This window comes from Ostrinia furnacalis, unplaced genomic scaffold (assembly GCF_004193835.3).
Source record: "Ostrinia furnacalis isolate ACB-3 unplaced genomic scaffold, ASM419383v2 OfSCF0860, whole genome shotgun sequence".
Taxonomy (NCBI): Eukaryota; Metazoa; Arthropoda; class Insecta; order Lepidoptera; family Crambidae; genus Ostrinia; species Ostrinia furnacalis.
Genome location: NW_021131099.1, coordinates 319993 through 331462, shown reverse-complemented (window position 1 = coordinate 331462; position 11470 = coordinate 319993). Strand labels below are relative to the sequence as shown.

Below are 11470 nucleotides of genomic sequence, written 5' to 3'. Positions count from 1 at the left end.
ATTGGAGACCTAATGCGGTTGAGTTATTGGACAGATTTTTGTTGAATTAAAAATAGCACTTCTATTTCAAAAACTAAGACACTCCGACAGCAGATGGAGATAGAAGGGCAATATGTTGCAATTTGCATTTGTAGTACTTAATGGTGACAGAGTTTCTTGCGCTGCTTCTTCTCAGCACTGGCCCATTTATTGTCCCGAAGCAGTGGTAGGGTTAATACTGCGACGTGTAAAACTGACTTGCAAAAATGAGTTTTATGAGTAACTAGCTGACCCGGCGAACTTTGTTCCGCCTTAATGGCAATAAATAAGCAGACTTTTTTTTAATTTCGAACGGGATAAAAAAAACCTATGTCCTTCTCCTGGCTCTAAACTACCTCCCTGACAATTTTCAGCTAAATCGGTTCAGCCGTTCTTGAGTTATAAGCGAAGTAACTAACACGACTTTCTTTTATATATATAGATACATACCACTACATACTCATTAAGGACGTTCAAGGGGTGTTTTGTCCAACGAATGGAAGTTTATAAGAATCACACAAGTCGCTCACATCGTGAACGTAACTGCGTGTGTATAATATGTATTTACGAGTGTAATATGAGTATCATAATATGTGTTGGGGATATAGTGGAGTAGCCACCTGCAGAAATTAGTTTATTAGGACTGTAGCACTTTGGGGAATGACGCTCGGTGTTGTTACTTAATTAACTTATTGAAGGCATGTTTATGTTGAGGGAAAGACCCTAAAACATTAAATACATTTAGCAATCATTTTGGCATTAAAGTCAGATAAAAATACTCACTATTATATCAATCTTCCTTTGTCTTTGTAGGTGTATAATAAATATTATTTTATGGTACAAATAATTATCAAGGATTCTTGCCTTAAACCCACCCACGCGACTAAGTATAATTTAAATGTCATCTAGTAATATCACAACAGAAATGAACTATTTTACATAAAACAATAGTCTGTCTGCCTTTGCCATTGAAGCGAGTCTATTAATTGCTGTACGCTCCGCGTACCGCTACGTTGTACCTACCTTTGGAAGTAATTGGCTGCATAAAAGAAACAAAAGATATATTAAAACCATCGATATAATTGTGAAAAGTATTGAAAATGTAGAAGATAATCTGTAAGCAAAGTTTGAGTCAATCCAGTCCCGATATTCTGACACCCTAGTAAAAAGCGTTGTTTTGTCAAAATTCTTTCCACTCACGATGCCAACCAGTAAATCCTTTCCTGGAACTTCTTCGGGATCCATCGTGTCGTAGCAAGCTAAAGGCCCCCCAGAATCGCCTCTTGCCACATCAGTAATCGCACTATCAGAGCACACAAAAGTATTCATGTTCATTTGCCACAGGGTTGAACATCTCCACCTAGATAACACTCTAATACTTGCTATCAGAAGAACGTCAGATTCCAGGGACCATGTGTCGTGGCCGATCCTACCGTAACCCGCCGATATGCACGTATAAGGGTAATCGGTGGTCTTCTTTGCTGGAATAATGAAGTTTACGGTGTCCGTAAAATTCCACGGCACGTCCACGAAAACGATCGCTATATCGTGTGTTGGGAAGTGAAAGCCTCTGTTCAAGATAGCTTTTGTGATTTTCCGGACTTGCAAGTCGGGAGTTGTGTCTGTCGCGCCGCTGTGTTGGAGATTAGAATTCTGGCTGCCGGCTACGACTCGTAGTTGGTGTGCATTGTAGACATAGTAGAAGCTGTTACCTTCAAAGCAGTGAGCTGCGGTTAAAACTTTTTGTTCCCCAACGATGCTGCCCCCACACATGTTAGTCCAAAATATATCTGTCCCGATTCTGCCACTTGGCTGTTTGATCGAGACCAAGTAAGGCACTCTATCGTTGGTAGCAGGCTCTCCGTTGACCACGACTGGCTTGACGCGGTAAATGGAGTATTTCAAACTGGTAATAACCCGGTTCTCCATATTGCACTTTGTGGTGTGGATGAGAAATATGAGTAAAAGTAGAACATTCATGAATTTCACATAAAATAACCAGAAAAGGAATTTAATTTTGTTTGTGTTTACATTACGCTTTTCTATGAGTTTGAAATAACTAATGTCTTTATACAGATTACATAGAACTTTAAAAGACCGATCTCATTTACCAAAGAGATTTCAATCATTAAATTTAATCTTTGGATTCTACAGTCATAAAGACTGTAGGTTACTGCGGGTACCTACTTGTACAGTGTTTCATTCACATTTAATACAAAAGAATAAAATAACAAAATATGCGAATTAATTGAATTATGTAGCTAATCATCAAACAGAATGTTAATATCACATAAAAACCTCTCCGATATCAAGCAGCTGCAAGCTTTCAATGGGCTCCTTAAATAAATCTAACCCAATTCCTGAAAATCATTTCAAAAATTCCAAATCAAATACCCTTTAATAACGAATTTAGAGACAAATTATATCACCGCAACGAAGGCTCTAACAAATGGGGTTTTCATCAAACGAAATTAAGACAAACGATAGATAAAGAAGCCTGTAATTACATGAGGCGGTCGTTAGATCGACCGACGGACAATTTCTTTATTATTATTTCTAATTTATAGCTAGGGGAGGCGTCATAAGGTAGAGGAAAAAGCGAAGCTCAAGTCAAAATTCGGCTATGGGTGGACTATGGATTATTACTGGCATCTGCCCGCGAGTCCGCCCGATTATGGTATTTAACTGAAAATCAGTAGGATGAGTTAAGTAATTACAATTTTTCTATCCGAATTGGATACTTCGGTTACGGACTCTTCTTTCTTCTTTTAGAGTAGGCGCACACCGTTGATTTTTCGTCGGCCGATAGTTTAGTCGGGCAGTTGATCAGTATGGACATGTATGTATGGGAGTGCGCACACTACGCCGATTCGATTTGGCCGATTCTTCATACAATTTAAAATCGGGCACAACTATCGGCCAACTAAAAATCAACGGTGTACGCCTACTCTTACGAGAACTTATTCTTGGATTCATATAGATTGAATGTTGAGGTTCCGTACATACGTGTAATACACCGGTGCAAGGAAAGGAGAAGAATAATAAACGTTTTATTATTATGAAAATAAAGACCGCTATATTTGTCAAGCGCNACCCGCATACATCAGTAGATTGTAAGTCACAGGAAAAACTATAAAGTACTACAACAAAAACTAAATATTTAATATCACAATACGAAACGTAATCCCCAATTGCACACGCAGCACTCTTGGCATTGGCAATCCACGTCTTGTAAGCTGAAACCCTTGTGAAGAGAGTTGTTTTATCGAAGTTCTTCCCACTGACTACACCGACCAGTAACGGCAGGCCTTTCTTCTCTGCCGGGTCTACAGTCCCTCTACAAGCCAATGGTCCTCCCGAATCCCCTCTTCCCATATCACTCATAAACGAATAAGTGCAAATAAACTTGTCCATATTCATCTCCCACATTTTGGAACAGTTACGACGGGACAATAGGAACATATTGGCTACTAACAATATCGGGGTAATCCGATCCTCACTATGGTTCATACTGCCGAAACCAGCCGAAATGCATTGGTTCGGGTAATCAGCCCTTCGTTTGGCTATCACGACGTGTCCCACGTTTATATTATATTCGAAAGGTTCATTTACAAATACCAAAGCAAGATCATTCTCTGGAAAGAAGAACTTTCTGTGCAGCACAACCTTTTTGATTTTCCGCCATTGTGCGCGCCTGGTTGTGTCAGTGTTGCCAGTATGAATTAACTCTGTCGTAAAGTTACCAGCTACAACTCTTAGATACTCCGGGTGATGGTAATACAAAAAACTCTTTCCTTCGAAGCAATGGGCTGCTGTTAGGACCTTTGTATTTCTGATGATGCTCCCTCCACAAATGTTAGTCCAGATGTATTTCAAATCGGATACCTTTACTAGGATTTCTTTGAGGGACACTAGGAAAGGCACCTGACCAGTCTGAGCTGGTATACCGTTGATTACTGTGGGGTGAACGTAGTTCTTGGAATACTTCAGGGTAGTGATCACTCGGGTGTCGTACTCAGAGTTGGCGAAATCAAGGAATATGAGCAAAAGTAGGAGTGCGACACTCATTTAATTTTACATTGCACGTAAAACTACAAAAAGCGATTACAAATAATAATAAAGTATGTCTTCTTCAAATGACGATGACACTGAAATATATGTCATTTTGAGTGACACATTAACATGTGTTTAGAAATGGTACACAGAAATATTACTCCAAGTTTTAAAATAATAAAAATAAATATTTTTTTGTTTATTTTTTGATGCGCAATACGCGATAAGTTTAGCCACTTTTCTTTGTTAAAACTTTAAGAGTAAATATTAGGCGACTATAACTTTACAAAATAGCTAATTTGTATAGATGAGGCAAAAATTATAACAAGATATGAGTACGGTCAATAAAACGGCATTTTAGCTATAAAATAATCATTTATTCATCATAATATAAACAATAAATCGCTTTATATAAAACATAGTTCGGTATCACATACCGTACAATATTACAATTATATCAAGTGTTCACACACTACGTATTTTTTTATTGTGCGTTATTTTTATTTCTGAAGTGAAATAAAATAAATGTGTCAATCCTAAATCCCTAAAGTAAAAATACCGGCACATCAACCTAAATACTGTGGCATCCTAGGTTATCCTAGGTCTTAACTTAGCTCAGTCAGTGACTGAGGCAGGGTACTCGCCTGCCACGTAGCACGTAACGTAGCATGTAACGTAACCAACCTTCAAGTGAGTACGGCTCGTCCACGGTCATCGCGTATCTAGCTGCGAGCTCCTGGATCCTATTGCGAGCCGCCTTTGTGCTCGCAGTGATACCGCCACTCGCGGGTCGCTGCGATCTCCCTGCGAACCACGCGCGAGCAGCTCGCTGCGGGCTCGTGCCTATACAGGGTGTTAGGTAAATGGATATATGAGCCGACACTAGCCCATGTTAACATGGTCATATAAATGGTATGGTGAAGTCAGAAAATTTATATCTTTATTTTAATTTTCATACAAATCGGATTTTATAAAATTTATTTTGTATGAAAATTAAAAAAAAATGATGATATCAAAGGACAATGACCAAAAGTGGTCCAAATGTCCACCACTGATGAGACCTATATTGGCTTATAGTCCATTAAAGAGAGATTAACTTTCAGTATGCGACGAAAAAAAAATAAGCTGTCTGTAAAAAGTTATGACTATTTAAAAATTGTAGTAGTTTACGCGCTTATCTCAGGAACTACTGGTCTGATTTGAAAAATTATTTTTGTTATGGGTAGCCCATTTATTAAGGATGGTTTTAGAATAAATAACATCACCCTACAACCAATAGGGGCGGAGCAGTAAAGACAAATGTTGTAAAAATGGGTAATATTATTCAAACTATTTTTACGCGTACAAAGTCGTAGGCACAGCTACTATAATATTTAATAAAATTCATCTATAACCCCGCGCCACATGCGACATGTCATAACATGCGTAGATTAGTCCAAAATATGCAATGGATAGAATGATATCAAGAACATTTTTCGGATGAAAAGGTAAAAAACAGACTTTTCATTCAGTGATAACTTTTTACTGACAGCATATTTTTGATTGCGGTTTGGTTATAATTAATCAGTATTTAGTAGACTATTTTACTACATAGGTCTCATTCGTGGTGGACATTTGGACCACACTCCATACATTTTTGGTCATTGTCCTTTCTGACTTCACCATACCATTTATTTGTCCATGTTAACATGGGCTAGTGTCGGCTCATATACCCATTTACCTAACACCCTGTATACTCACTTGATACTTGGTATCTGATACAGTACATGCTACACGGCTAGATGAGTACCTTGCTTGAGGCATGGGAGCGGTACCAGCGGGTTTTTGACGACAAACGTCAGCGAGACTCCAAATAGGCTTCAGATTTGTTTGCTCTGACGTCATTATATGGCAATGTCCCGTGCCGCTCACATAATAATCATAATCATAATATCTTTATTGCTTCATACCTCAGGCACTGACTAAGTTAAGCGCTTAAACTAAGTTAAATGTAACATTTTCGATTTCGCAGCAAAAATTAGATTTTATTTTACATTATCGACGATTATTAGGTGTAAAATCACGTAGTGTGTAAACACTGTCACGTCAACTGATAACATTTGTAAAATCCTCCATTGAAAACAGCTATACGTATCCACTATCAATATCGGTTTATTCTACGGAAGCTAGATACATAATGTAGTAATTATTTCGTAGGTTCTTTAAAATGCAAATAAATATTGAGCAATTGTATATCCAACTCATATTAATAGACTACAGGGCCTCAATTCTACTAAACCAGTAATTTTAGAATTTAGCTTATTTTTAATCTTACTATTTTTATTAGGAAAGTCACGTCTTGGCACACAGCACTGCAACCCATTCCGATTTATTACATTTATTAAGATCTTTTCAATATTTTATTACACTGTTAATAGACAAGTAAAAAAGTTATTGAAAAAATCTCAAGAAAATAATTTTACCTGAAATAGCAGAATTGAAACCCCAGTTTCTAGAAATAAAGGCTATTGAATATTTTCTATATCGATAGTGAAATAAGAACTCTATGTACCTATATTTTTGTTATTTTTTGTTGACAAAAAATAATTATTTTTTCTATAACTATGACTATAACATACCACTTACAATAAAATCTTTCGCGAAAAAATCATTATATCAATTACTTAAAATATAGACTTAAGAAATGCATCTTACCACTATAAATGATATGAAAAGGCTGAAATAATTTAAATGATATGACAGTAAAATTAAAATCATCAGTCACAATACACAGTACAAAATAATACTTCATTACATTATTGTAAATGTCGTTATTAAAAAATAAATCGCATATTATTACAACCAGTGTCAATTTATTATTTTTGTAATTTTTAAAATCTAGAGTTAGGCGTTTCTCTATGTTAGTCAATTCACGTGTAATTCAATAAATGAGGTTAGATTTGATTACTTCGTATCATAAGTACGTTTCTTACACTAAATAGCAATAAGATGATATAAATAGACTATGCAGAAGACAAAAAAGGCATGGAAATATAGGGTACGTTCATGATATACTTTGAGGCTTACGTTCAACCCATTTACTTATAAGTATGTATCAAACTAAAGTTCATAGCAGACTTATCAACTCGGAAAGGAATCAACACCGTATAGTTCCAAAATACTGGACTGTCCTGTCGATGACATTGACAGTGGGGCGCCACCGTCAATACCGGATCACTGGTTTAGATTTTTGCCATGTTGGAAACCATATAGTTGAACGATGGTAGCGCCCCCCTGTCATTGAGTTTGGTGGGACAGTTCAGCGTGGGTCATCTATATCACCTTTCGCGAACTGTCATCGCCTACCGTTACGGTGCGGATAAGTGTGCGTTGCAGTGTATGTATGGAGTTTCATACAAAAAATACTGACCGCCTCGAGTTGATACGGTTACGATCCCTTTCCAGATTGATAACTGTGCAACGACCTTAATACATTATAAGTTTACTAGCTTTCCGCCCGCGGCTTCGCCCGCGTGGAATTTTGTCTGTCACAGAAAAACTTTATCGCGCGCGTCCCTGTTTCAAAAACCGGGATAAAAACTATCCTATGTTCTTTCCCGGGACTCAAACTATCTCTATGCCAAATTTCATCAAAATCGGTTGCGAGGTTTAAGCGGGAAAGCGTAACAGACAGACAGACAGACAGAGTTACTTTCGCATTTATAATATTAGTTGGGATGTCAATAGACGATATTCATGACAAAAGAACTAAGAGTCGCATGAAACGTCGTTTTTAAGATCATTAAAATAAAATCTTTCAACATTTTAAGATTTTTATTGCCTTAAATTGTCTTAAGATCCAAAAATGATGAAACTTTAACTTGATGACGAACAAAGAACGCTAGAGGGGGAAAATTGTGTTTTTTATAAACTTCCATGTTCTTTAATTTACAATTTAATGTCTACCTATTGGTGTTCTGTGGATATTTCTAGTACCCTATTATTTCATGTTTATAAGAACCATATTAAACTCTACATCTAGTCGATATTTTGTATATTTCTAAGCTAGATTGCTTTTATTCAACAGTAACAATTTGTTTTGTCTTTACGAAGCATGATTATCGTATTCTTAAAATTAGTTTACAATATTTTTAAAAGGTCACGTGACAGCCACAGCCATCTTGATATTTTGATCTTTGTATCAATAATTTCATTTTTGAGTATTATTTAAGTACAACTTAAATGTTACCTGTTTATTAAAATAAAGCTTGATTTGCAATTTATTGACATTATAAATATTTCAAACGAATCAAAAAAACAATTACAACGTTCTTTTTTTCTCCAAATCTAAAGTGGAATTTAGTGTGATTTATCAGTTTATTTTTTTACTTACTCTATGAAATATCGATACGAAGATTAATTTTGCTTAAATTATTTACACTATCCTGTATAAAAAATATTAAGACTTGGCAAAATATTGTAAAAAAGTGCTATGTTTACAAAGTGCATACATACATTCTGTTAGTCCTTGAAAATAATTATAAAATAATGTCATGATTGATCAAGCCATAGATAAAGGAATAATTTCTCTTGTCTGTTCTTGTATACCTAAAAAATCGTACTAACTGTACCAGAGACTAGAAATACTGGTTCACTATCTAGACATTTTTAAAGAGAAGATAATAAAACCAATTTATAGGGTCATGCTCAACCAATCACAACAACTTTTGCTATAAATCTACCTTGATCGATGTGAACTGCATACGTTCGTTAGTTCAGTAGGAATGTGAGTAGGTGGCGCTGTAGCTTGTTTATTTGTCCTGTAGCTGTACGTAGTTGGCGGGAAAGAGGCCGTACGCGCCTTTGCAAAGCCCTTGCCACCAACCCTCGTCAATCTGAGAAAGAATAAACAAATCAATTAAGAATGAAAAAGTTTTTTATCCACTCTATCTCATTTCAGCCATAAGACGTCCACTGCTGAACATAGGCCTCCCCTAATGCTTTCCACGTTGATCGATTGGTAGCGGCCTGCGTCCAGCGCTTCCCTGCTACCTTTATGATGTCGTCGGTCGACCTTGTGGGTGGACGCCCCACGCTGCATTTCCAGTACGCGGCCTCCATTCTAGAACCTTGCTGCTCCATCGGCCGTCAGTTCTACAGTACTTATTATTATTCTGTGGTTCTACGTACAATCTCATGTGACACGTAATAAATAATTTGAATGTGGATATTTTTGATACATGGATAAACGAGAAGTAATTTTTCCTTTTATCTTATTTCAGATTCATCAGGATTGAGACAGCTGCTTATTGCCGATCGATATGATCATGGTGACCAGAACAAGTCGAGTGGTAGACTATGCACCTTATGCCATGGACATTGGGAGCACAATCGCATTCACCATGACGATGCATGTAGGACAGCGAGCTCGGCAGAGATGCAGCGGATTATGCACCTTATGACCTGGGAAGTATGCGCAAACTTCCACTCATCATGAAGATTTTGGTGACCACAGCGAGTTGACCAGTCCAAGAGGCAGCGGACCGTGCACCTTATGTCATGGGCACAGGGACCAAACTCACCATGTCGGGACCTACTAGTTAGCAGAGTAAATACAAATGAGTAGGTCATCTTCATAGGAACGCACGGGCGCGGTTTGTATGTGAGCGCACCGACACGTATGCGGCGCGCACGCACACACTGACAAATTTAGCGGTGAGGTGTGCCGAATTTTGTCAGTGTGTGCGTGCGCGCCGCATATGTATACTGGCGCGCTCACATACAAACCGCGCTCGGTGCGTTTCTATGAAGATGACCTACTCATTTGTATTTCTAATGTTAGTGATGACGTCACCGAGGGCACGGGGGCGCGGGGTCTTGCTAGACGAAGTGTGCGCACTCACTGGACGATCTTGCTAACGACGGCCGAGAGTCAACGGATTTTGCACCTTATGTCCTGAGCACTAGGCACAATCTCACTCACCATGACGATGTTAGTGATGACGTCATCAGGGTCGAATGAGATCTCGTCAGGCGCAGCGGCCTGCTATTCGGAGTATGCGCACTCTTTACGACGATATTGGCGAGCCCACCATCGGATTTTGCACCATATTCCTTAGTCACTGGGTATAAACTCTCACTCACCATGACGATGTTGGTGATGACGTCATCAGGGTCGAAGGAGATCTCATCGGGCGCGGCGGCCTGGTAGTCGTACAGGGCGCGCGCCGTGTACCCGTCCTCGTCGTCGCCCTCGCCCTCCGCTTCACCCGATATCCGAGGGTCAACGGATTATGCACCTTATATCCTTAGCACTGAGCGCAAACTTGCAAAATTGCACTCAGTCTGACAGCCGGAGTACGCGCGCTCACCATGACGATGTTAGTCGAGCCCGATAGGATTTTGCACCTTATGCCATAGGCACTAGGACCAAAATAACACAGTAGCACTCACCATGTCGAAGTCTACTAATTGGAGAGTGCGCACTCACTTGACGATGTGGTGATGACGTCATCGGCGTCGAATATGTGCGGCGGCGGCTTGTTAGTTGGAGTGTGCGCACTCAGTATGCGATGTTGGCGAGCCCACCATTGGATTGTGCACCTTATGTCCTTAGCACTGAGCGCAAACTAGCACCCACCAAGAGATCCACTAATTGGAGAGTGCGCACTCACTTGACGATGTTGTGAAGACGTCAGGCGGTCGAAAGAGGTCTCGCCGTGTGCGGCGGACTATTAGACGAAGATTGCGCACTCATTTTGATGATGTTGATTCAAGTCACAACGGAATGTGCACCTTATGCCTTGGACACTAGGCACAATCTCACTCACCATGACAATATTGGCGATGACGTCATCAGGATCAAATGAGATCTCGTCAGGCGCAGCGGCCTGCTATTCGGAGTATGCGCACTCTCTACGACGATTTGGCGAGCCCACCATTGGATAATGCACTTTATACCCTAGCCACTAGGCACGTAATCTCACTCACCATGACAATGTTGGTGATGACGTCATCAGGGTTAAATGAGATCTCGTCAGGCGCAGCGGCCTGCTATTCGGAGAATGCGCACTCACTATAAGGATGACGGCGAGTCCACCAGCGGATTTTGCACCATATCCCTTAGTCATTGGGTACAAACTCGCACTCACCATGACGATGTTGGTGATGACGTCATCCNAGCTTCGGCGCAGTGCCGATCACTGACGTTTGTCAACAAAATGGTGCTTGACTCTTGAGACTAGGGTTTCTGATTTCTCGACCAATTTTTTTTCTCGAGTTTCGAGAATTCTCGAGGCCAAAGTCTCGAGTTTTCTCGGGTCTCGAGTCTTTTAATGAAAACTGCTGAAATCGGTTGAAATTCAATAAAAACACTGGTTTTTTAAACTAATATACCTACTTTTATGCACAACAATCACTT

The 11470-nt window shown here is 39.2% G+C and overlaps 2 protein-coding genes and 1 long non-coding RNA gene across 3 annotated transcripts; all 3 read right to left on the bottom strand.

Moving 5' to 3' along the window:
• Window positions 1–702: 702 nt before the first annotated feature.
• Window positions 703–2038, bottom strand: LOC114350292 (chymotrypsinogen B-like). Its single transcript, XM_028301025.1, has 2 exons — window positions 1090–2038; window positions 703–741 (listed from the first exon to the last, which is right to left on the bottom strand). Exons 1-2 carry the CDS (start codon window positions 1996–1998, stop codon window positions 703–705), a joined length of 948 nt encoding a protein of 315 aa, XP_028156826.1. The 5' UTR covers window positions 1999–2038.
• Window positions 2039–2699: 661 nt separating this feature from the next.
• Window positions 2700–4137, bottom strand: LOC114350291 (trypsin-3-like). Its single transcript, XM_028301024.1, has 2 exons — window positions 3113–4137; window positions 2700–2703 (listed from the first exon to the last, which is right to left on the bottom strand). The coding sequence occupies exons 1-2, from the start codon at window positions 4084–4086 to the stop codon at window positions 2700–2702; spliced, it is 978 nt and encodes a 325-aa protein (XP_028156825.1). The 5' UTR covers window positions 4087–4137.
• Window positions 4138–7719: 3582 nt separating this feature from the next.
• On the bottom strand, window positions 7720–10708 carry LOC114350296 (uncharacterized). Its single transcript, XR_003655693.1, has 3 exons — window positions 10654–10708; window positions 10195–10349; window positions 7720–8945 (listed from the first exon to the last, which is right to left on the bottom strand). It is a non-coding gene; the product is annotated as an uncharacterized LOC114350296 (long non-coding RNA).
• Between the last annotated feature and the right edge of the window lie 762 nt (window positions 10709–11470).

What these genes read in the sequence shown, in the direction of transcription:
- LOC114350291 (XM_028301024.1), bottom strand. Translation starts at nt 4,086, where the DNA reads ATGAGTGTCGCACTCCTACTTTTGCTCATATTCCTTGATTTCGCCAAC.
- LOC114350292 (XM_028301025.1), bottom strand. Translation starts at nt 1,998, where the DNA reads ATGAATGTTCTACTTTTACTCATATTTCTCATCCACACCACAAAGTGC. An exon ending in TTTTCACAATTATATCGATG is followed by an intron (nt 742 to 1,089) that starts GTTTTAATATAT and finishes TTAATGTTTTAG; the next exon opens with GGTCTTTCCCTCAACATAAA.